The 24,184-nt window shown below is 33.5% G+C and overlaps 4 protein-coding genes across 5 annotated transcripts; 2 read left to right on the plus strand and 2 right to left on the minus strand.

Moving 5' to 3' along the window:
* Positions 1-1,142: 1,142 nt before the first annotated feature.
* Positions 1,143-1,914, minus strand: LOC111480685. Its single transcript, XM_023125853.1, has one exon. It carries the CDS (start codon positions 1,821-1,823, stop codon positions 1,263-1,265), a length of 561 nt encoding a protein of 186 aa, XP_022981621.1. The 5' UTR covers positions 1,824-1,914; the 3' UTR covers positions 1,143-1,262.
* Positions 1,915-6,128: 4,214 nt separating this feature from the next.
* On the minus strand, positions 6,129-12,942 carry LOC111480610. The gene is made up of 6 exons (XM_023125753.1): positions 12,703-12,942; positions 12,396-12,529; positions 7,896-8,065; positions 7,679-7,756; positions 7,123-7,267; positions 6,129-6,799 (listed from the first exon to the last, which is right to left on the minus strand). Exons 1-6 carry the CDS (start codon positions 12,866-12,868, stop codon positions 6,389-6,391), a joined length of 1,104 nt encoding a protein of 367 aa, XP_022981521.1. The 5' UTR covers positions 12,869-12,942; the 3' UTR covers positions 6,129-6,388.
* Positions 12,943-13,712: 770 nt separating this feature from the next.
* Positions 13,713-19,225, plus strand: LOC111480585 (AUGMIN subunit 4). Its single transcript, XM_023125706.1, has 13 exons — positions 13,713-14,008; positions 14,213-14,260; positions 14,401-14,526; positions 15,676-16,020; positions 16,222-16,321; positions 16,588-16,633; positions 16,737-16,830; positions 16,923-16,994; positions 17,119-17,177; positions 17,537-17,605; positions 17,686-17,737; positions 18,814-18,891; positions 18,992-19,225. Exons 1-13 carry the CDS (start codon positions 13,874-13,876, stop codon positions 19,067-19,069), a joined length of 1,302 nt encoding a protein of 433 aa, XP_022981474.1. The 5' UTR covers positions 13,713-13,873; the 3' UTR covers positions 19,070-19,225.
* A 1,114-nt stretch (positions 19,226-20,339) lies between these two features.
* Positions 20,340-21,753, plus strand: LOC111480714 (protein translation factor SUI1 homolog 2-like). Of its 2 annotated transcripts, none has more exons than XM_023125888.1 (2): positions 20,340-20,457; positions 21,258-21,753. In XM_023125888.1, exon 2 carries the CDS (start codon positions 21,294-21,296, stop codon positions 21,630-21,632), a length of 339 nt encoding a protein of 112 aa, XP_022981656.1. In that variant the 5' UTR covers positions 20,340-20,457; positions 21,258-21,293; the 3' UTR covers positions 21,633-21,753. The 2 variants fall into 2 exon arrangements, with proteins under 2 accessions (XP_022981656.1, XP_022981658.1); XM_023125890.1 differs by lacking the exon at positions 20,340-20,457 and adding an exon at positions 20,547-20,688.
* The last annotated feature ends 2,431 nt before the right edge of the window (positions 21,754-24,184 follow it).

Genomic DNA, 24,184 nt, shown 5'->3' on the forward strand with positions numbered 1-24,184 from the left:
AGTGTCTATGTTGACATTTTGACATTGCCCATGTGTCGAAGGTTGGAATTTGCACTCGCTATCTAGAACGGATGCCGTAAAGAACTTAACATGAACATGACAGGATCCAATGTTTCGATAGAACTGAGTGAATGGATGTTCAAGATGTTTCGAAATTATGACTGACACATAGATATGTTCTCGATAGTATATTTGAGCGAGCCGATGACATCTTAAGACTTGAGATGACATCTGATATGTGGGCTATATTGTTGGGAACCAAGATGACAAGATAGAATGTGACCTACATGCATGTGAGAGGTTGAGGACCAAGTATAGGCAAGTTCGAGACTAACGACTTGACTAAGTTGGTTAAGTCGCAGATGAATGAACATGCATACATGACGACGTGTTGTGTTCGGTTGACGAAGACGAACCTTGCCAAAGGTCTGACAAAGCTACAAACACGGGAAAAAAATGTATATGAAGTTTGAATTTTCCTTAAAGTTTGTCATGAGCGTGTCAAGATATTGACGTCGTATGGTTGAAAATGTACTACCATAAAACGAGAGAATAAAATTGAAAGTTGGGATGAGGATGGTGACATGCACGTGATCTAAGTATGGTCCGAGGTTGGTAGTTGCCACACAATTTGCAAAAGTCAAGCCTTACAACTTTGAATAATTTTTTTTTTCATTTTCTATTAAAAAGATCTCATCTTATTGGTTTTAATTTTCGTTTAAATTTATAAATTATAGGGTTGTCAGATAAAAAAACCCGACTACCTATTTCATTCGATGTTCTCGCATGGGGGCTTGCCCAATTCGACCGACTTTTAGATAATAAGAAGGCGAGTTGATCCGCTTTGATCTAGAAAAAACCCCAATAAGCTACCAACTCGATGCAAGTCACGTGACCTACTGCTCGACTTTTGCTCAACTTCTCTACTCGTAACATTTCCATATGAAGAAAGATAGGTACCTATGCTGATTTTAACTAAATTAATAATAATAAAAAAATAGTTTTAATTTTTTATTTTGGAAGCATTTAAATAGAAAATAAAGTATTAGTTTTGTGAGAAATTAAAAATATTATTAAAATTTGTGATTATTAAATATTGTTTAAACAGAATTTAGAGATATTTTTATTAATTTCAGTACAAATTATAATAAACATTTATGTGCAGTTGATTTGATTCGAAGAACAACACTAAATTTTCACTAACCGAAATGGAAATGAAGAAAAGTTATTGACAAAGATTGATGATAAGTGCAAATGGAATGTCACAGTGATTCCAGAAATCCAGTTTTGGTAAGAACAGCATTCCTTACTTTACTCAGATCTCTACCTTTCAATGTTCTTCCAACTCCTTCCAACACAGAGAACGACGAAATCTGAGCCCTAACTAACCTTTTTGCAATCAATTCATGCGGCGGAACTCTCTCCTCTAATCCTTCCTCCTCCTCCTCCTCCTCTTCCTCGCTCTCATCGACAACTCCGTCGTCGCAATTGAATTTCCATGGCGTTTCACTTCCGTTAGGTTTAAACCACCGCGGAATTGATCGAGGAGCCGATTTTGGAGCAATCCGAGCATTGCCTCTGCCGTTCAACCTCGGAATCATTCCGAGAGCGGAAACGGATTCAGAAATGGACGAATCGGCGAAGAAATCCAAATCATCGGAGGAATGTAAAGCCGTTATCGATTTCTCCTCGAGAACGTTCCACACGTCTTCTTCTTCGAAATCGCCGTTTCTGAAAGACCGCCACAGAGCGCTGCTCTGCATTCTCAGGCCGTTTTCTCCGCCGTACATGGCTAGAGAGAGAGGAATTTGAGATGAATCCATGGAATCTCAAGGTTTTGGGAGAATCCGTAATGAATTTGAGGAGAGATTGCAGTGATTTTTAAAGAAGAAGAAGAAGAAGAAGAAGAAAGAGACGGCTATGTTTGTCGTAAAAGATGAAGTGTGCGCTTTGTGAAGACGACGTCGTTTTCATTGGTTTTGTTTGTTTTAAATGAAATAGGAAGATGCGTGTGACAACCAAAGTCTTAAGAGAATTAACATCATTTCATTTATTATATGCTTTTATTTTTTTCCCTTCTAAACCTTATTCTTAATTTCATTTCTACTTTTGACCATGATTTTACCAATTGACGTTTTTTTATCTTTCGTATTGTTACCGCTGATTTAGTTTTGTAACCATACTTGATAGATATAATGTGTCGGGTCGACTACCATCTTCTACGGGATCGCGCTAGCCTTGTGACTCGGGTTGGGATGTTAGTAAGGAAAAGTTGAATTTTAAACTTTGAGTGGAAAGGTACCAATTTGATACCCTTTGTGACGTCCCATGTCCAAGATTCAGATCAGGATTTGAAATACAGATGCAACATTTGATGACCTCGGCATTCCCCTGCATCTCTTGCGATTTGATTGTATTATCATGTTTTTTCCTTACGTGCTTTCCTGGAAATTTTTCAAGAGGTCGCTTAATATAGAATTGTTCCGAGCTAAACATGTTAAGTTTGGAGTTTCTATAATTGAGCCACTGAAAAATAAGATGCACGTTGTTAGTAATAGATAGAAACTTCAATTCTCTATTATCCTAACCTTAGGATCACTCTCGTTCACGTGTGCTATTAGTTCATTTATGTATCTCTCCTTACTTTTAACAGAAATTAAGCCCCATATATATTTTTTGCCCTTACTTTGTGGCTTCGTTGAACCTTAAGTGAGGTTTGTCTTCGTCAATCGAACATCGCTTGTGCGGAATCCAAGCTTGTTCGACCACATTCACCGCCTGCGCGTGCATATTCAATCGTCTGCGACACATTCAACTTGAGCTCGACCTTGCTTCTTCTTGGGTCCAAGGTCTCTCAATACAACACCGCGTCATTTCTTGTCATCTCAATCTCCATCGACATGACCCATATGTCTTGACGCCATCCCAAGTCTTGGGGTGTTGTTGCCCATCATAACTCTCTCGATCATACCATCGAGAATGAGCCCTTGTGTCACTCATCTCATCAGGATGTCCCAAACATCAATCCATTCGGGTTCTATCGAGGCATTGGCCCTCCCGTACTCGTGCCAATATTGCACCCTCGCCTGCGTATTGGAAGTTGCTACATACACCCGCTATCCGAGTGTCACATATGATTATAGTAGCATACTCTTTATTGAGAATAACGAGCGATTATTAATCAATTTGGAATTCAACCTTTCACCTAAAAGAAAAAAAAAAACATATGCACCTGTGACAGATTATTATACAACTTTCATAGTACTTTTTTTTTTTTTTTTTTTGACTAATAAAATACATAATAAAAATGTGCTCATAACCCAATATTAATATTAATAATAATAATAATAATAATAATAATAAGCATATAATATATAGGGTAAAAGTTAATAAAATAAAATAAAATAAATGCACGTGTTACAATTTGGGGCAGCCGTCATTCAGAGAATCTAGCTGCCCAACAATATTATATTTTCGTTTCCTTTAGAAAATAACACTTCTAAATTATTATTATTTTTTACCAACTAATAAAAAAAAAAATTGTTAAATTAGTAAAATAACTTATCTAAAAAAAATATTAATAAACATTTCTAAAAAAGAAAAAAAGAACTTTAGTATTTGTTTTATAAATATCTTTAAAATTTTGATTTTTTTTTTTAAATAATACTCTTTCACTTTTAAAAAATATCAATATTATATTTAAAAAATACTTTTAAAATTAGAATTAACATATTTTAATTTTATAAGAAAAATTCAATTTTTTTTTTTTATAAATTATTTTAAAATTTTTAATATTATTTGTTAAAAAATTTATGAATATTTTTTAAAAGAGTTATTAAAAGTGTTTTTGATTTTTTTTTTAAAAAGTTTAAAGGTATTAATAATTTTTTTTTTAAAAAAAACTTAGGTATTTTTTAAACAATTTTCAAAGTTAAAAGTGTATTTTTTAAGAAAATTATTAACCCTAAGGATATTAAAAAAAAAATTTAAAAAGTTTTTAAAATTTTTAAAAGAATTTAAAAATATTGTTATAACTTTTGAAGGTTTAGAAGTAGTTTTTTTTATGAGAAATATAAAATTTAAAAGTGTTTTAATTATTTTTTTTTATATCTCTCATTAATAAACTCAATTTTAATATATATATATATATATATATATATATATATATATATATATATATAAAGAAATTCATTTTATTTTAGTTGGAATATATTATTTTTAGCATAAAAACTTTAAAATTATCTATTTTAATTCCTAATCTCTAAAACAATAAATAACGTCCATTTCTAGCCCTTAATTTTTGTTTAAGTTGATAATATTATTCGACGAGGATCACTAATATATATTTCTAATAATTTTTTAAAGTTTAATTTAATATATAAAAAAAAGCTTAATAAGTCCATAAAATTTAAGAGGTACCAATTTAATTCTTGTATTTTAAATTTTTGTAATAAATTTACAAAATTTCAAATTTGTATTTAATAATTTTTTTTAGACCGATTATTTTTTTAATAAATGGAATGAGATTGTAAAATTTTAATTTTAGTTTATTATTTTGGAAATTTGCCCTAATAAAAATACAGCCATCACTATCTTTTATAAATATTAAATTGAAAATATTATTTTTACTATACATAATAAGTTGAGATTGTTAATTAAAGTTAGAAAATAACAATTAAAAACATATTTATTTATTCATTAAAAATAAATAAATAAATAAATGTGTAATGATATGGACAAAAGATTCCTTCATTATTCTGTATTGTCGTTTAGTTAGGTAGCTGGCGGCCGCCAAAAGCTTGGACTGTACGGATTCTGGAAGGACGTCATAATAATCTTAATTTTTGTTTTTAATTTCTATTTTTTAATCAATTTATTAATTTTGTAACTTAATTTCTTTAGTTTAATAATAGTAAGTTAAATTAATAAAAATATATCTAAATTAAAATGACTAAAATCACTTTTAAATAAATAATTAATAATGAAAAAAAAAAAAAAAACATAAAATGACATTTTTTGAGACTGAAGTAGAGGGCCGACCTTAATTATAAAAGCCATTTTTTTGGGCTTTTTTATTTTTTAAAAAAGTTGAATAATTTGCTCACAAAATTGCAAATAATTTATAAAGTTAAAATATTAGTCAGAAAAAGCCACATTTATTGTACTATTTTTGTTCTTTTTTTTATTATAAATATTTTTAAAAAAGGAATATATAATTGTATTAGATAATTATTTTTTTGTTTCTTTTTTTTTTTTTTAAGATTTTAAACTAAAAATCTATAAAATCATTTCAAAATGAAAAAAAAAAAAAAAAAAGGCTTTAACTTAGACTATTTGATTCTTACTTGTATTTTAGTTTTTTGTTTTTAGTTTATAAATCCGTTAATTGAGAAGAGTAATATTTCACATGATGATTATATGCGACTTGATTTTAATCTTGAGTGAGTTATGAACTCTTGTTTGTGAGAGCTTGTATTTTAATTTACATATGTGAGAATGTCTGTGTTAGCGGATTCAATATGTCTACCATTTTGGGACTTGACCACACAGGGAGTTGGAAACATAATAGCAGAATTTTAAAAAGTACATTTTTAAAAAATAGTGAAGAAAACACGCTAATTACTTATAAACTAAAGTTTCAAAACAAGAAAATTTGGAACAAAATAGTTAGACGAACAGAGCATTATTTACCCGGCGTGTAAAGCTTTCACTAATAGTCGCATGCAGTTACAATATACCACTTTAAAAATGTTCATGGGAATAAAAAATAAAAATATTAGAATAAATATTTTTTTAAAAAAAAATTAAAATGAAGAGAAGGATGTTACCTAATAATTGGTTGATTACGTATACAAATCAACAATTTCTAACATATTTAGAGAATGAGTAATAATAATTATTATTTTTTATTAATTTTCAATAAAGTTAAAATATTGAGTAGAAGATATAGAAACTTATACCCTTTTGTGAATAATTTCATATATACCAAACAACCCATCTTTGGAAAAAAGAGTAGACAAATTAAGAATGAGTATTCTACTTTTGTTCACCAATAGAAGTACTTTCCATAAACTTTGAACCGAGAACCATATTCGCTCGTTCATGTACTTCTAGAGTCGATCATAATCCAATGTGAAACTCGTTTTCATTTGGCTCATCATCGTAGCAAAACCAGCCACAGCCTTGCTCGTTTTCAAGGTAAAGCTCGTACCTTGTTCACTATCTCAAACGATATACATGCAAACGCCATTCTCAAGCATAAGCGAGCTAGATGATTCTTTATCAGTCTTGAAAAACTGTGTTGTACATAGGATTTTATAACACAATCTTATATAAGTAAGACATTGTATATTCTGAATAATGAAAACGTAAAGAGAAACAGTAGTAGCTATGTGTGACTCTGCAAAGTTTTACTTGCTTTAGAGGCCAAGGCCAGTGCCTTGGCTCTTGTACTCGTTGTCATCCACTCCCTCTCCGCACGTCTTTGATGTTGCCTCACATTTTTAGCTCGTTTAGGAGCTAAGCGAGTGTCCCTTTCCAGGAATGCAAGCCTGAATTTTTCAGCCAAAGACAATTCTGAGGAATTCAATGGAGGAACTGGAGCCCTCGACGTGGATCTAGCCACTGCCCATGTTTTGGGATCGATATCGACAATGGCGTGTTCATCCAACGCGATATTTGGCAATGCTTCCCTTGGAACTCGCCTCCCTCTGAAAGCAAACGGTGATGGCTTCGGATTAACTGTGATGCGTGGGCATTCTGTGGAGAACATCTCCAAGGAATTTTCGTCTATTTTTGGCTGCCGAGAGTAAAAAAGAGAGCAGGAATGATCAGAATTGGTAGGGACTCTTTAAGGATGCAAAATTAGTATGACCCATTTGATAAAAACCAAATAGTTATCATGAAATTAGGCTTTTCTACCACAGATCATAGAATTAGGCTTTCTATTGTAGAGGACTGTAAGATCTGAGAAGCGTTCTCTTCAGTTTCCTCGTGTTCGTGTCTTAGAGCTTTCTAAAAACTTTCTTATAATCAGAATCCAATGATGAAATTGTTTACGTATCTAAGGAAAGCAGGAAAAATAATGAAAACAAATCAACTTGAGGGTAGAAGGTACCCTACCCAGACCAACCACCGAAGTGATTGTGCCCCATTAGCAATTTCAGCTGTATCAAGATCCTCCCATGAATCTCCTTCTATATCATCCAGCCTTGGTTTAAATATATCCAAGCACCTTCGCGCTGTATCATCACTCCTCGGGCACCCTCTGCAACATTTTTGTTCATACCCTGTTATGAGGTTATGTTACTCCTAGTCAAAATACAATGTATATTATCGAGAGAGAGAGCCACAATGACAGAACGAAGCAACAAAAACAGTAAATCAACAAACTTGCGTTTTAATCGTTAACTAATTAAAGACTACGTTCCACAGGCTAAAGTCGAAAAGGTGTCAATCTACTAGATGAATTTGGAAATTTTGTTATTTGCTCAAGTTTTATGTACACGAGGTGGTCAAAGCTTTCCATGGAGATATTTCGAAGGATAACTGGAAGTGATAGCAACTTCTTGGCAGTAAACTACCTATGTGATCTCACAACTACCATATAGAATAAATGTAAGAGAACCAATATTATATATTTCAATCGTGTATCAGTAGTGAGGAAATAGGCGAGTACCCGCAACGAAGTGTCTCCAAAGAGCAACAATGCTGGACGAGCTCAGAAACACCAGCAGCCGTAATCTTGTTACATCGACTGCATTAAAACTCTTCTTAATGAAAAAATAAAGAACTTAAATTATCCAGCTATGCTATTTAACAACAGAGAATAAAATAAATAAATAAATAAAAACAAAAGAAAAGAAATTCATCAATGACACTTGTGAGCTGCACACCTTATATCCACAGCTCTAAGAAATTTACACGTCTGCACAACTTTTGTTAATCCAAAATCAGAAACATCTGAACCAGAGACATCGAGTGTTTCCCACGAACTATCTGCTAAGGAGATGACAACATCATCATCCAGTAATTTCCTTCTTCGAGCAATTGCCGTTATTGATTGCTGTGATTCCAGAAAATAGATTGAGAACGCACATGATATACAAGTTTTTCAGTTAACAGTATATAAGATAGTAAGGCTTGATAAATTGCAGTCATCCAAAGCCTTACAAGAGAAAATGGTAGTACTCCAACTCCCAATTACAAAAGTGTATTTGAAAAGAGGAAAGGAGGAATTTGAATTCCAAGAAAGGATAAAACAGGTAGTTTTTGTTAGTTAGAGTACATATGTGGATATGATGAGCTTGTTAATCTTTTGTTAATTTTACCATTATTAGTTCAGGGCTTAAATGATGTCTATATATATTTGACTCTGCTGTACAGAATGAAGTGAATTCTCTCATATTTAGCCTCACAATAACATGGTATCAGGGCACTAGGTCATTCCTCGATCAATTAGAGTTTCGTGAATCTACAGGGATTTGTGAACCCTTACGGCTTGAGGTTTGGAACACCTTCTTGGAGGGTTTGGTCTTTTACCTTGGGTTTTGAACATCAACGTCGTTGTCACCACCGCTGCGAAGGACAGTTACTGGAGTATTTTTTTCTTTTCATCACCACCCATCCCATCGCCAATCAGAAGGAACCCAATATCTGTCCAGAAAAACACCAGCGTGGGAACAACACATGTTGTTAGTTCTACCATCAATCCCACACTCTGGTGTATGAGTAACCAGAATTTTCTCCAGTTATAATGGCTTTCCTTGTTTGCTATTTCTGACTTGTTTGTGTGGTTATTGGTCATAATTGGTTCAGGTTAAAGGCCGATTTTGAAAAGTTTTTTTTTTTTTTTATTGGAAACTCCACTCAAATCAGATTTTCAGAAGTTATGTGGTCATTTGGTTCTTATTTTGTGGTTTTATATTTGCCATTGACTTATGGTTGAACAAGAGCTTGCAGTGATGTCTAATGTGGTTCATTCAAGGACTCAATCCATCCATGGTTCATGTAAGAATCCATTTGTTAATTCTAGGGCCGAGTTTGCTAAATTTCAACACTAGTCCTACTACAACCATTGTTGGGTCGGGTAACTGAATTATTGTCATCTTCCATCCTCTACCAAATGAGACAGACTTAATTAATCCCAATCTGTTTTCTACTCATTCTTCATCTACATTTCTAACTAATGCTACTTTGGCAGATGAATCAAAATCGTCTGTACTTGGATATGACACAATAAATCTAACCTCATCTCTTTCTTTATCATCGGTTTTGCATTTAACTCAACTTGCTTTTAATTTGATCTCTTTAGTATGCTCACTCATGACTTTAATCGTTGTGTTTCATTTTATCTGGGCTATTGCTTGTTCCAGGAACCTGTGACAAATAAGACTATTGATAAAGGACATGAATTTGGAGTGTTGGATGATGAAAGTCCCACATCGGCTAATTTAGGGAATGATCATGGGTTTATAAGTGAGGAATACTAACTCAATTGGTATGAGGCCTTTTGGGAAGCCCAAAGCAAAGCCATGAGAGCTTACACTCAAAGTGGACAATATCATACCATTGTGGAGAGTCGTGTTCGTCTAACATGGTATTAGAGCCATGCCCTAAACTTAGCCGTGCCAATAGATTGGCAAATCCTCGAATGTCGAACAAAGGACTCCAAAAAGAAAAAAGGAGTCAAGCCTCCTCGAAGGTACGAAGGCAGTCAAAAATGACTAAGACTCCAAAGGAGTCGAGCCTCGATTAAGGGGAGGCGTGCTTTGTTCGAGGGGAGGTGGTGGATGATGAAAGTCCCACATCGGCTAATTTAGGGAATGATCATGGGTTTATAAGTGAGGAATACTAACTCCATTGGTATGAGGCCTTTTGGGAAGCCCAAAGCAAAGCAATGAGAGCTTACACTCAAAGTGGACAATATCATACCATTGTGGAGAGTCGTGTTCGTCAAACATGGAGGACTTTGTATTTCTTTAACATCAAGTACCAAAGGTTGCATGCTTCATAATAGTTTCTCCTCTTGTTGTCCATTGTCGTCTTGATCATTCATCTTTTTCAGCACTAAGAAAGATTTGTCCTCAATTTCATAACGTGTCTTCATTAACTTGTGATTCATGCAAAATTTTAAAGCTCCATCGTCTTAGTTTGAGCCCTAGAATCGATAAACAAGCCAGTGCCTTTCGAATCAGTTCATTCCAATATTTAGAGTTCTTGTCCAGCTATGTCCAAACCTTGATATTTCGTTACTTTTGTTGGCGGGTTATTCTCGTACGATTTGGTTATATTTTATGAAGAATCATTCTGAGTTATTTTCTCACTTTTGTAATTTTCGTACCAACATTCAAATTCAGTTTTGTGTTTCCCTTAAAATTTTGAGACACATCAATGTTGGCGAGTACTTCTTGAAACTACACGAGCATTATCCTTTCAAATGTGTGTTCCAAGGCATTTATGGGCTGACACAATTTCCACAGCCTACTTCCTGATTAATCGCATGTCTTCCTCTGTTCTCTGTTCTTAAAGGTCAATTTCCTTATCAAACCTTTGTTTCCTATGTGTCAAAAATATTTGGTCGTACTTGTTTTGTTTGAATTAATCTAACAAAATTAGACCCCAAATCTTTGAAGTGCATTTCTTAAGCTATTATTGTGTTAAAAAAGGATATAGATGCTTTTGTCCTAGTTTGAATAGGTGTCTTCTAAGAAGCATAGACATTTTAGTTTGCCTAACGTGTCTGTGTCTGACATCCTAACACTTATTAGACATTTGTTAGCACAATAGATACGTATGAGACATTAATTGAACAAAATGAATATAAGTCAAACATTTGCTAGACACATAAAAAAAACTTGTTAAACATACTCATAGACATAATGAGGCAAAAGGAAAAAAATAATAAATTTTAAGAGAGAAATACATCAACTTGTTTATCAACTTGTTTTTTAAGCATATAAATGATAAATTTATTGACTTTGAATTCTTCCGATGTAAAAATGCTATAATATATATATATTTATATACACACACACACACACATTAAATGTATATTTTAATAAACGTGTTCTTGTCATGTTTGTACCCTTGATTTTTTAAAAATGACGTGTCACTGTATTTGTGTAGTGTCATATTTGTGTCTTGTATATGTGTATGTGCTTCTCAGGGTATCTTGCATCTTGTATCTTGTGATGTTACTTTCTTTGAGAACAAACCTTTGAGTTTAACTTTGTCTAGTATGAATTGGAGGGAGGATGATATCTTTTATATATACACTCATGTCTCCTACACCCTCTCTAATTCTTCCCCTTTGACATTTGTCCCTACTCGTCCCCCAAATACTCAAGTCTACTCTAGACGGAACCTTCTAGCAAATATCTTGTACAAGAAGATTCTTCACCATCAGATCTAGGACAAAGTGATCAGCTTCTTTTTGCTCTTCCATGTATGCTTATATATATATATTTGGTTCTACAGAATAGAATGAAGTGTATTCTTCCATACTTGGTGGTCTCACAATAATAGTTATGATTAAATGTTCGAATAGGGAGTTGTAACCCCATGGGACATTATGTTTGTTTGTCCAGTAAATAACTTCGTGTTTTGTAGATAGGGAATGTGTTCTTTTATGTTGGTCATCAGTTTATAATCTTGGGAGATATAGTTAACCCCTTCGTATTAAAGTGGCGATAGGTTGTAATCGAATAGTAAATAAAAGAGATACCTATCATCCTCCATACAGAAGCTCTTGAAACATTTCTCCATTAACTAATAGACTTTTGCCTCAATACTTTTAAATTTGCGTCAAAATTGTCCATGGCTGATTGTACGTTCAGAAGTCTCAAATTCATCTCTACACTTAATTTTTTTTTTTTTTTTGGGTGTTCAACAACACATGGGTTGTTGGTGAGATTCAAACCTCTAATCTCTTCATCAAATTATAAATTTAACCAATTGAGTTATGCTCAAACTCTCTATACTAAAATTGATCTATTCAATAGTCTGGAAAATAATTGGTGTCATAAAATTGTACGACCAAAATCAATCTTCTGTAGCATACTTGAAGTCTTGCATTAAACACAGCGCATTACAAAACTATTGAGGTTAATAAATTCAAATGGAGACACGAAGTTGAATGAACATGCAACTGAAACCGGCATTGAAATAAGAAATGAAAGATATGAGGTAAACAAACTTTTTTTTTTTTTTTTTTGTAAAACAAGCTAATTAACTGGGCACAGGGTTCATTAGATTTTTCAGCAGAACACATGGCTAAATAACGTTAACGAGTGCAAGGCAACATTGAAAGAAGCAAGAAACCGACACAATTAATCCAATTCAGTCGATTTGTTATTCAGATTCAACATGAAGAAAAAATTCTAAACAAAACCAACCTTCACATCTGATGGAAAGCTGGCACTAATCTCATCCAAGTCAGAAATTATATCCTCCAAATGCTTGCCAACAAGTCCAACGCACAAACTGACTAAACTCGGAGTTTTCTTCCTCTCAAAGGGAAATCCTGTTCCTGTAAACAAAACAATACCTCGAATTACAAAATTACTGAACAAAATCCGCATTTACGATAAACAAATGCCAGAATATTAGCAAATTTGCTCGCTGACTTAGAGCTTGACACATTAATTTTTCTTCAAATATTCAAAACCGATCAATCAATAGCAATCGAGAGAGAGGATTTACCGGAGGATTGAGAAGTAGTAGCCTTGAAACTGGATTTGTGACTCGAATCGAGAAATAAAGATTTAGCAAAAGGATCAGAAGAAGTAGGCTTGGAACTGTATTTCTGATTCAAATTAAGCTTCTCAAAAGTTTTCGAAATGATCTTCGTTTCTTCGATTGTTTCCATCAAAAATTGAAGGATTGGGGAGACGAGCAGAAATCGTTAGAAAAAAAAAAAAAGGAACGAAAAGAAGAAAGCAATGACGGGAACAACGGAGCAATCAAATTTGATTATAAAGGAACAGACGCCACAATATAATTGTGGAATTTTATTTTATTTAGTTTTCAAAAATCAATTATTTTATTCTTTATTTTTAAAGCATTATTAATAATTAAAAAATAAAAACATTTTATCTTATTATATTATTTTATAATTTATAATTTATTCAATTCAAATATTATTTTTAAAAGCGGGAGGTTCCATTTTTTTTTGTTAATGGGTGTTCTGCGTATCGGTTTATATGGTTCTAATGAACCAACTCTAAATTTTGAAACTTCGGCTAATCAATCGTATTCTATAGCACTGAAAATAATATTATATATCAGATTTCTTATTGCTTTTGCTGTCAAATTACCGATTATAGACTCTTAAATGGTATGATATTAGCTTCTCCAAAAGACCTCGTACCAATGAATATAGTATTATTTGATTATAAATTCATGATCCTTCCCTAAATTAGCAGACTTTAATTTTGACTAAATTAATAAAAATATCTAAAATTTTGCCGTTTGTTTCAAATATACCTTTAAACTTTTAAAAGATTCAATGATTTTCGAGAAGGTTGGAAGCAACTTTGAAATTAAAAAAAAATATATTAAAAAATATCCTCACAATATTTTATTTTTAAAACATTTTTGAATTTTTTTTAGCTTAAAAAATATCTTTAATTTACGATTTTCTTTTATATATATATATATATATATAACAGAATTATAATTCAGGCTTCAAAATTCAAAAGGACACGATAAGGGTATTCTGGTAAATACCATTTAACATATCGCTTTTGCGCGCTGCAAAGGTTTCAACTTCCACTCTTCCAGGCCGGCCGGGGAGTAGTCTGCATCTGTGAAGAGATTTCGATACATTGGCTCACCGGAGCTTCGAGAACTGCTCTCAAAGGTCTCTGGTTCAATGGCAAAAATCTTACAGGGCGGAGGCCAAAACCTCCCAGCAGACGTGACGCAGGTGATTGATCAGTTGGAGCGCCACTGCTTGGCTCCCGATGGATCTCTCGTCTCCAAACCCGCTCACTACGACCTACTACTCGTATTCCATCTCCTTCTTTCTCGTTTTCTCTTTCCACTCGATTCGTGCGTTTTATTGGTTGTCGAGGAAATGTGGGTGGAATTGAGCGATACAAATTGATTTCTTTTTGGAATTGATCCAGAAATTGACCTAATTGTGTAATCGAACAGGTTTTGGTTTGGTGTTTTTTACTCATTACTGAATAATTGAAGATGAATTTTGCAGGCGAGAGAAGAAATGTCGAGGGAGAGATTGCGTTATTTGGAAGCCATGGTAGGTGGTTTTTACTTTGATTCTCTAGTTCTAGGTCCTGTTACATTTTAAAAATTGATTGAATCATTGGCTTAATTGCCGCAGTCGGTTAGCTTGTACTTGTGATTATTTTGAGTGTGACTGTTGTATGTTTCATGCAGGCAATCTATTCTGAAGCAATTGCAATGGTGGAAGAGTACCAACAGGCTGTTTCAATGGCGAACCTTGGCGGAGTTCGAGATGGTCAGGCTCTTTATCCACAACTAGGTTTGAAGAATTCGGCTCAGGTTTGTGATCGGAGCCATTGTATATATTACGATTCATAATGGAAATACGTGGATGATGGTTGATAGCCTTCCAAGATACCTAGTACTCTCCCACAATTAAATCCAAAATCTACCTACCTCTTATACTCTATACATTCAAATTCAGTATGAATTAACTTTTTCTAACAAAATCAATCACTCACTACAAATGAATATTGATAACCTTGATTTCTAACAGTTTGATTATATATTTCATGGACTGATTTTTCTTCTGCAATTGATCGAAAAAGTACTTTGTAATATATACATTTGATAAGGAAACATAAACATTTCATTGATGCTGTGAAGTGATGATAGAAGAATAGGTCTTATCTAGGAGTTACAAAAATATCTTCCCCTGAGATACGAGGGAAGAAAGACTAATTACAAAAAGGGGGTGGGGGGTTGATAATTTAAACCACAAAAGATCTTAGTAGATGATAAGTTCCATAATCGAGTCGAAACTAGAATGCTTATCCGAGAAAATCTGAGTCCTATATTCATTCCAAATGCTCCTAACTACGTTATAGTATCACCTTTCTTATTTTAGTAGGAAGGATAATTGAGCATAACGTGGCTCTTTCGTTGCTTTTACCTTTAAATGACCTTCAATATGTTGTTCGTCTGGAAATTCAAACAGAATGGATCTGTTATATAATGGCTTGTTAAGAAAATGTAATGAAAAACTGCAAGGGTGGATATCTGCAAAATAGTGAAGTTGTGGAAACGCCACAAGTTTTCTGTTGTTTAAAGATTTTTTAACTTTTTTCAGTGCATAAACATGCCGCAGGTTGTTTTTGTGATGTTAAATTTGCTGCATATTGGTTTTCTGAACTCCTTTCTACAATTCAGGCCTCGGAGACGATAGTTTGTAATAATTTTTTTTTAATGTAACAATTTATTCTAAGAAGCTTATGGTGCTTGGAAGTAGTATTTTTCTTCTTCAAATTTTTAATATTTTATTAGCCTTTCTCATGCTATGTCTCTATCAAATTCCCATGCATGTTAAAGGAAAGACAATTTTCTTTTATAGCGATAATCAATTTCTGAACTGGCCTTTAAGTATATGTCTAATTATACATTACACCATGTCTGTTTATATGGAGTGATAGCTTGCAAACCCTGTCTCAGGTTTATGAGACTCTTGAGCATCGAATGGTTGTGGCAGAAGCATCTCAAAGATTGAGACTTCCTCTTATATCAAAGGATGGTGAAATCCATGAGGAAGAGATTGAGAAGTTAAGTTTAGTATCTCGAAGTTCCCTTGATAGTACAAGCACCGGTGTCACAATCAGTTCAAGTTCTAACTCAACAAATTATGCGAGTGCGACTAGTGCTGGAAGCATAGTGAACAATAGTCTTTCGGTTAGCTCAAATGATAATGCAGAACCTGGAGTAGGTGGTGTTCCCAATCGCTTTCTTGGAATCACCCCTGCCTTCTTATGGCAAACACAGCTCCATCAAGTGCCTTCCATGGTATGCTATGTGGGGATGGGTGAAGGGAATCAAGTAGTCATCTATATTTCGTTTTTTCTGTTAGCTTTCATTGAATTGGATTGTTATGCAGCCCCCTGCTCTTACCAGACATTGTTTTTAACCACTTAATATTTTTGTTCTCAATATATGAAAGGCATCACTGATACAAGTTATCTGCAACTTCCTCTTGTGTTATTATAGGATATGCCCGAATATCAAATGGCTCTTTCCCGTGAGATTGATGCTCGTTTGAAGATTAAATGTGATAAGGTAGCTGATGCTTTTGTGATGGATGATATTGGTACGTCTATGACTCCCTATCAATTTTGTACAATTTTGCAAGCATGTATTATAAATGAAAGTGTGATGTTTTTTTTTTTTTTTTTTGGGGCTTTCTAGCTTTAGTAGTTATATTTACTTGATTTTATGTACCAAAATGTTTATATTTACTAGATTTACATGTTAAAATTATTGATCTGTCTTTTTTATCCTTAAAACTGTTGAAAGGTTAGATTTAATAGGCAATTCACTATACGATGCATATCTTATGGTCTTACATTCATGCAGAGTCATCATCTGGGCATCATAGCCCTAGTGCTCGGCTTCCAGAGAGGTCTGGTTGGCTCTTCCACGACATTATTTCTTTGTTGTGTTTTTGTACAACCAACACCCCCCCTCCAATTAGTTCATTTTCTCACTAAAACTTCAATACATAGGGTCAAGTTCATCATTGAGGAGATTGAAAGGGAAGAAGAAGCTTTGCGGCAAGATCTTTACTCGGCAGACAGAAAGTTTGCTGAATATTACAATGTATATGACAGGAAGTTCATTTAATGAGTTTTTTTTTTATCCATTTTGTCAAAGGTTAATTGCATGACTTCCTAATATTTTGTTCAAACTAGGTTCTTGAGCAGATACTGGGAGTATTAATTAAGCTTGTCAAAGATTTGAAGCTGCGGCATCAACATAAATATGTAATTATTGTTATTTTCTAGCATAATGGACGGTTAAATTTGCAAGATTGGTTTCAGTTATTAATTTCCGTTTTTAACTTTGTAACTTCAGCACATTTAACCTGGTTAAACTCAAATTATGTAGGACGATCTCCAGAAAACATGGCTGTGCAAAAGGTGTGAGACGATGAATGCTAAACTGAGGTCTGTTATAACTCGATGTTCATTGGATCCTTGTGCTAATTAAACAATCAAATATTCATACAAATCTTCTTTATTGTGTCAAACATCTGTTGAGCTCTCATGCTGGAGTGTGGCTATATCTGAAATGCGTCGACACTGACACTCTACAAAAGAAATAGTCTGCACTTTATAGTTCTTATTTGCATGTGTTCAAACAGCACATCCTAACTGAGCTCTTCATAGCATTGTGGAAATTCACTTTCATTTTCCCCTCCTGCATCTCTTTTTTGGAGCAGAATACTATTTTCACTGCAAATTTTGTTTTATTTCTCTAAATATGCGATGATCACGCTGTCGTAATTATGTACTTCATTTTTCAGTGTTTTAGAGCACGTTCTCCTGCTAGAGACCTACACACAGGAATCTATACCAGCCCTTCATAAAATAAGGTATTGTCCGAGTATATTCCTTTTAGTAGACCAGCGTATTATCTTCAAGGTAAATATAATTTGTAATGTTCTTTTTACAGAAAGTATCTTGTTGAAGCAACGGAGGAAGCTTCTATTTCTTATAATAAAGCAGTAAGTTTCTCTCTCTCTCTCTCTGTCTTGTCTCTCTATATATGGTAAGAAACGGGAATATATTCAAGGGAAATTGAATAAAGAGACAAACTAACCACCAAGGATAACTGAGCTCTGTTTAGAGAAAACTATAACAGGTAGCACCTCCAATCTGAGGCCAGTCGAAATAACTCCAGTAAAAATGCAACAAACGATTTTTCTCTATCTTGGAAGGCTCTGTGGTTTTTTTCTAGCCAATAAAGCCAAAAAAAAAGAAAAAAAGAAAAAAAAGAGGGAGCTCTAACCACACTTCTGTGGCACTTTAGCTTTGTTTTTCAGCCACCATGTACCATTTAGAACAACTGTATGTTCATCAATGGCGTTTCTGTGTTTTTCAATCATTAAACAACATCATAGAATCCCTGCAGTCAGATGTCAAAAACCAAAACAAAAAGTGAAATAGAAAGAAACAGACCCTTCTCAAACAGTCATCCCATGGATATCAATGTGAGATCCCACATTGGTTGGGAACAAAAACATTCCTTATAAGGATGTGGAAACCTCTCCCTAGCAGACGTGTATTAAAACCTTGAGGGGAAGCCTGAAAAGGAAAATACAAAGAGAACAAAATCTGATAGAGGTGGACTTGGGCTTTTACAAATGGTATTAGAGTCAGCTACCGAGTGGTGTGCCGACGAGGATGCTAGGCACCCAAGAGGGTGGATTGTGAGATCCCATATCGGTTAGAGAGGGAAACGAAGCATTTTTTATAAGGGTGTGGAAACCTTTCCCTAGCATATACGTTTTAAAATTTTGAGGGGAAGCCTGGAAGAGAAAGTTCAAAAAGGATAATATCTGCTAGTAGTAGGCTTTGAGACGTTAGAATCAAGTATTTTCAGGTAATTCTCATAGCACAGGGATATAATTCTCACAACCTAGGGACAATGAAAGATGCAACAAGTACTCTTATTATTCTCCTGCTTTTGCAATCTGACCCCATTCTGAGATCAACTTGCAACCATGGTTTGCTTACTTTTATGTCTATCTTCGGACTTAGCTGGTGCATTCTACGTCGTTTAACTTTACATTTCTACTAGGTCACTCGACTCCGTGAGTATCAAGGTGTAGACCCTCATTTCGACACAATTGCGAGGCAGTACCATGATATTGTAATGGTAATGTCTTGGGAAATTACTTACCATTTTCATCCTCTTTGTTGAAAATGGGTAAGAAGAGAAAACTCACAAGTAAGTTTTACACACTTTTATTTTGCAGAAACTGGAGAATATGCAATGGACAATTCACCAAGTTGAGATGGACTTGAAACGCTTGCCAGATCAGTCAAGTACATGAAATATTTACCATAGAATTTGATTCATTTGTCTGTATTGCTTCGTTTATTGTATTATGATCTGTTTGAAGTTAATATATTTTGTTTTTGCATCAGCAGCCTGTTCATAATGCATGATTTGTAAATGGGGTGATGGAGAATGGTCTGATTTTGCACCCCACTTTTGTCTTCTTAAATGATTAGTTTCAATTCATCTCAGCCACTTTTGTCTTCTTAAATGTTTTCCCTCTCCACAATTCATCCCCTGAGAAGAGATCCAGCACCCTTGTTGGACTCGTATACCATTTGCCCAAGCCTATTGCTAGCTGATATTGTTCGTTTTGACCCATTACTTATCGACGTTAATCTCACGATTTTTAAAATGCATCTATTGTTAAGGATATTTAGTAATAAATTATAGTTTACCATATATATTATATTTGATATTTTAAAATGCAGCTCACGTTAATCTCACGGTTCACTATGAATATGTTTACCAAATGCTTTTCCTCACTCCAAACTTTATTTTATTTTCGTCAATAAACTTTAGCAATTACCTGAAATTAAAAAATAAAAATCACTTGTTCATCCAATCATTATTAGTCTACATTGTTTTTTAATTGATTTAGGCTAAGTTTGGGATTAATGTAACTTACAATTTGGTTAAAGTAAATTAATGTTTTATAAATTTTAGACGTAGGCTTTTCAGTAAATGAATATTAAATTATTGCTGCTAAATTACACGTATTATTAGCAGAATATATATATATATATATATATATATATATATATATATATATTGTTTTGCATATTATTTGTTGGGCATGGTAGGTATTTTCAAAGAAATAATTTAAAAAAATATATATTTCGGATCATATTCTTTCAGATATCTAAATTTTTTCAACTAATCTTAAATTAATTATTTTTCTTAATTTACAGTTAATTTCTTTTAAAAATATTAATAGTGAGTATTATTTAAAAAAAAAGTTTAATAATAAACTAATAATAATAATTAATTTTAAGATTTATTAAAAATGATTCATGTTAAATTGGGGCCCACCCTGATCCCCGGCTTGGCCCACTTGGACCGAACCGTCCTTTTCTCCAATCGGATCCGGTAGCGTTAGCGTTGAATGAACGCGTCTATATTCACCGCACTTTTAACCATATTTTAAAAGAGACTTATTTTATTGTACACGTCAGCGAAGATCTGACCGTCCATTACTGATCTTGGTGTCCACGTCATCTCCCTACATGTTCGAGAACAATCCTGACCCCTTTCGAATGCGAATTCGTGGTGGAAACAAATGGATTCTTGCCGCTTTCCCCAAAATCTCTATAAATAATCCCCATACCGCTGGGCGTTGGTCTCATCATTCGTTGTCCGTTCTCTGTTCTTCACTACCTTCTCGTAAGTCTTTGATCCCTTCTTAATAGTTGACTCATTTCCTTTTTATTCTGATTGTTAGCTCTACATAATTTGTGTTCTTGTTTTTGCTTCTGGATTCTGTCTTCTGTGTTTGTCTTTTTGCTACTTCGATTTGTGGTTTATGCTTATTTGATTTGATGATTTGATGATCGTTGGGAGATTTCTGTTTGGATTGGATTTTAGTTTGTATCGGCCGGATTCTCGTCTTGCTTGGTAAGATTCTGTTGTTCGGTTCGTTTATTAAAGTCATGGATGATCTAGGGTTTTTCTTTCTGTGTTCGTTGCTTTGTTGTTTGAGCTTTAGGGTTTATGTGTATTTGGTTAGATGATCGTCAGGAGATTCATAGTTATGGATTCTTGTCGTGCTGTTCTCTTAATGTTTAGATTGCTTTTTAGTTTGTATCGGCCGGATTCTCGTCTTGCTTTGTAAGATTCTGTTGTTCGGTTCATTTATTGAAGTCATGGATGATCTAGGGTTTTTCTTTCTGGATTCGTTGTTTTGTTGTTTGAGCTTTAGGTTTTATGAGTATATGGTTAGGTGATCGTCAGAAGATTCATCGTTGTTCTCTTCATCTGTTCAAGTGTTTTCTTATACGAAAAACCGTTTAATCCGGCCATGGATGAACATGGGATTTGTTTCTTGTTCGTTGGTATCGATTGTATCTGATCCGCTTTGGGGTTTCTGTTGATTGGAAGCCATTGATTGTGGGAGTTGGCATTTAAAGATAAGCCAAGGCTTACTTATAATCCATATTGATTTTGATATCTATGATGTGTTCTAGATTGTGGGTGTTCGAGTTTTGATCGAAACAAGGTTGATGGTTGAAATAGACGTCCAAATCCCATCCGCTTACGATCCATTCGCAGACGCCAAGGATTCCGATGCCCCGGGAGGCAAAGAGTATGTTCATATCCGCGTGCAGCAGAGAAATGGCAAGAAGTGCTTGACAACAGTCCAGGGTCTGAAGAAGGATTTCAGCTACGAGAAGATCCTCAAAGACGTGAAGAAGGAGTTCTGTTGTAATGGTAACGTCGTCCAAGACAAAGAACTGGGGAAGATAATTCAGCTTCAAGGCGATCAGCGCAAGAACGTGTCTCAGTTCCTGGTTCAGGCTGGGATTGTGAAGAAGGATCAGATCAAGATCCATGGATTTTAAGCAACTTGTTTTATAGTTCATCGAATTGAATCTGTTTCTGTGTTCTATTATTTTGAATGGATCTTGTGATGGCGGTCTGTGATGACAACTTGTTAGCAATAAAATGTTTGATTCTGGGCAACTTTTGTGGTCTTTCATGTTCTTAGCAGGATGTTTCAAGCTTTAATCTCTCTTGAGATTGTTTTGATTCATGTTCTTGCGGAAGTTTCTAACCTTTAGCTTCAACTTGGTATCAATTTCATCAAGCTAATCTCCATGAGCATAACATTAATTAAAAATAAATAAATACAATTTTTAACCATCTATTTTATCTATGTTTTAACTTCTTGCCTGAATCATTAGCGGTTAAGTTTATCACGTTAGATTAACATGACTCTACCATTGTTTGATATTGTCCACTTTTAGGTGTAGGGTATGAATCCACAATGGTTTTTGGGAAGGTTTAGGTTTGGGCTTAGCAAAAGCCTCACACTAATGGAGAGAGGATTCTTCGATTATAAATCAAAAGAAACGTCTTAAAGAATTAAATAACTAAAATTTTTAACCAATAAACACTATTTCTTTGTTTCATTATCTATTTTTCTACCTATATTTTTAAAATCAAACCCTTTTTAAAATTAAAACAAATAGTTTTTAAAAAAATATTTTTTTATTTGTGATTTTAGGTAAAAATTCAAATATTTTATTATTGGAAAAAAAAAAATAAAGTTTTTTTATTTTTTATTTTTTAAAATTTGGCTTGAATTTTATAAAATAAATGACTTGTTGTGTATAATCCAATAAAACTTATTCTTGCAAAAACACCCTCATAAACTCATAATTAAAAGAATTTCGAGATAAAGTAGTTATTTATTTATTAGCAAAATAAATACGGGCATCAAAATTTAAATTTTCGATCCAAAATAACATTATGGAATATTTTTTTCATTTAATTCGTAAAGAAAATGGAACATTGACTTTGTTGTATATTGAATCATCCTATTCTAGCACTCGTTAACGACTCTCAAGGATAATTCTATCTACCGAACATTAGGTTCGATCTTACTTAATACGTGTAACTAAAACATTAAACTCATACCAAATCCTATATATGTGTGTCAAAATACACTAATTAAAATTAATAAGAGTATCATAACCTAAAATACAATTTTATAAATTAACCTAAAGTTTTAATCTTTAAATGCTCGATTACTTATCAACCTAAACATAAACTCAATTCATTAAGATATATATTAACGATTAAAATATCAGAGGTTTGAATTATAGTCGGGATCCCGAAAAGATCATTTTTTCTCATTAAATTCACCAATTTTATCTACTTTCTCGAGATTTCATTAATGTCTTTGCCTATTCTCTAAGTCTTTGTTAGGTTATGCTTTAAAGACGTGAGGTCGATGGATGAAAAGTCCTTCTCGTCTCTGTTTCTACTACCTATTTTAATCTTCGTCTTTGCAAAATTGCATATATTGAGTCAAGAATTTCTCGGATTTTGCTTTACCATGTTGACGATGTGTGGTGGTTGGTTGAGTTCAAGGAGGAGGTTTTCGATATGACTCTTCGCTTCTTTGTTAATTCGTTCAAGACGATCCTTTTCGCTTTGTATCTTTTCCTTCTTGCTTTAGGTATGTATACGATCTTCTTTTGAAAAACTATTCAAGTGGCTTGACCATTACGAATCACGGGTTTCCACAGTAGTATGATATTGTCCACTTTGAGCATTCATTATTCATGGGACTCCCTCCCAGCAATCCTCAACAGTAAATACGCATTTTACTTTTGACATTTACAGTAGGTGCAATGGTCGGGATGGTGGTCGGAGCTTTCAAAGGCCATGGCATTGGCACTGGCATCAACACTATTGTCGGCGCCACCATAGCACTTCAACTATTGAACTACACAACGTTGGGATATAGATATTCTTTCCCAAATGTACGGTTTTCTTTTTCTTCTTCTTCTTCTTTTAGTAAAACAAATACTCGTGCTTTACTTTTGGATAAAATTTTCAGGCGAGCGACTTATCGGAGCATATGCACCGAGAGATATCGGAGTTTCGTCGACGCCGCTGCCGGAGCAAGTGGTGAGAAAGTTGCTTAGAGGTATATTTATGGTCATAATTTATATAAAATAAAAATATTTAAATTATATTTATTTATTTATTGAGATTTTATTTTATTTTATAATATTTTCAGAAATTTGAAGATGGAGAATTTGGGAGGAGACTTCCAAATTGTGATCATTTCTTCCACGTGGATTGCATAGATCAATGGCTACGATTGCATGGATCTTGCCCAAATTGTAGAAAAAATTGTATTTAAATAATACAAAATTAATTTTATTTTTGTTTATAGAAAATAAGATATATAAAAATTATTATAAATAGTATTTTAAATATTTAATTACCCCTTGGATTTATAGGTTTTGTGTAATACGTCATAAATTTTTAATTTTGATTTTAATATATCTCAATCTCAAATTTTTTTAATTTTATATTTAATAAGTTTTTAATATATTAATATTTTTTTCAAAAAATTAATGGGTTTATTAGATATAAA

This window comes from Cucurbita maxima, unplaced genomic scaffold (genome assembly GCF_002738345.1).
Source record: "Cucurbita maxima cultivar Rimu unplaced genomic scaffold, Cmax_1.0 Cma_Scf00006, whole genome shotgun sequence".
NCBI classification, from domain to species: domain Eukaryota; kingdom Viridiplantae; phylum Streptophyta; class Magnoliopsida; order Cucurbitales; family Cucurbitaceae; genus Cucurbita; species Cucurbita maxima.

Coding starts and splice junctions, on each gene's coding strand:
- LOC111480685 (XM_023125853.1), bottom strand. CDS start 1,823: ATGGATTCATCTCAAATTCCTCTCTCTCTAGCCATGTACGGCGGAGAA.
- LOC111480610 (XM_023125753.1), bottom strand. CDS start 12,868: ATGGAAACAATCGAAGAAACGAAGATCATTTCGAAAACTTTTGAGAAG. Junction 12,530..12,702: donor TACTACTTCTCAATCCTCCG/GTAAATCCTCTC, acceptor TTTTGTTTACAG/GAACAGGATTTCCCTTTGAG. Junction 7,268..7,678: donor TTGGAGACACTTCGTTGCGG/GTACTCGCCTAT, acceptor AAAATGTTGCAG/AGGGTGCCCGAGGAGTGATG.
- LOC111480585 (XM_023125706.1), top strand. CDS start 13,874: ATGGCAAAAATCTTACAGGGCGGAGGCCAAAACCTCCCAGCAGACGTG. Junction 14,261..14,400: donor TGCGTTATTTGGAAGCCATG/GTAGGTGGTTTT, acceptor TGTTTCATGCAG/GCAATCTATTCTGAAGCAAT. Junction 16,831..16,922: donor AGTTTGCTGAATATTACAAT/GTATATGACAGG, acceptor TGTTCAAACTAG/GTTCTTGAGCAGATACTGGG.
- LOC111480714 (XM_023125888.1), top strand. CDS start 21,294: ATGGTTGAAATAGACGTCCAAATCCCATCCGCTTACGATCCATTCGCA.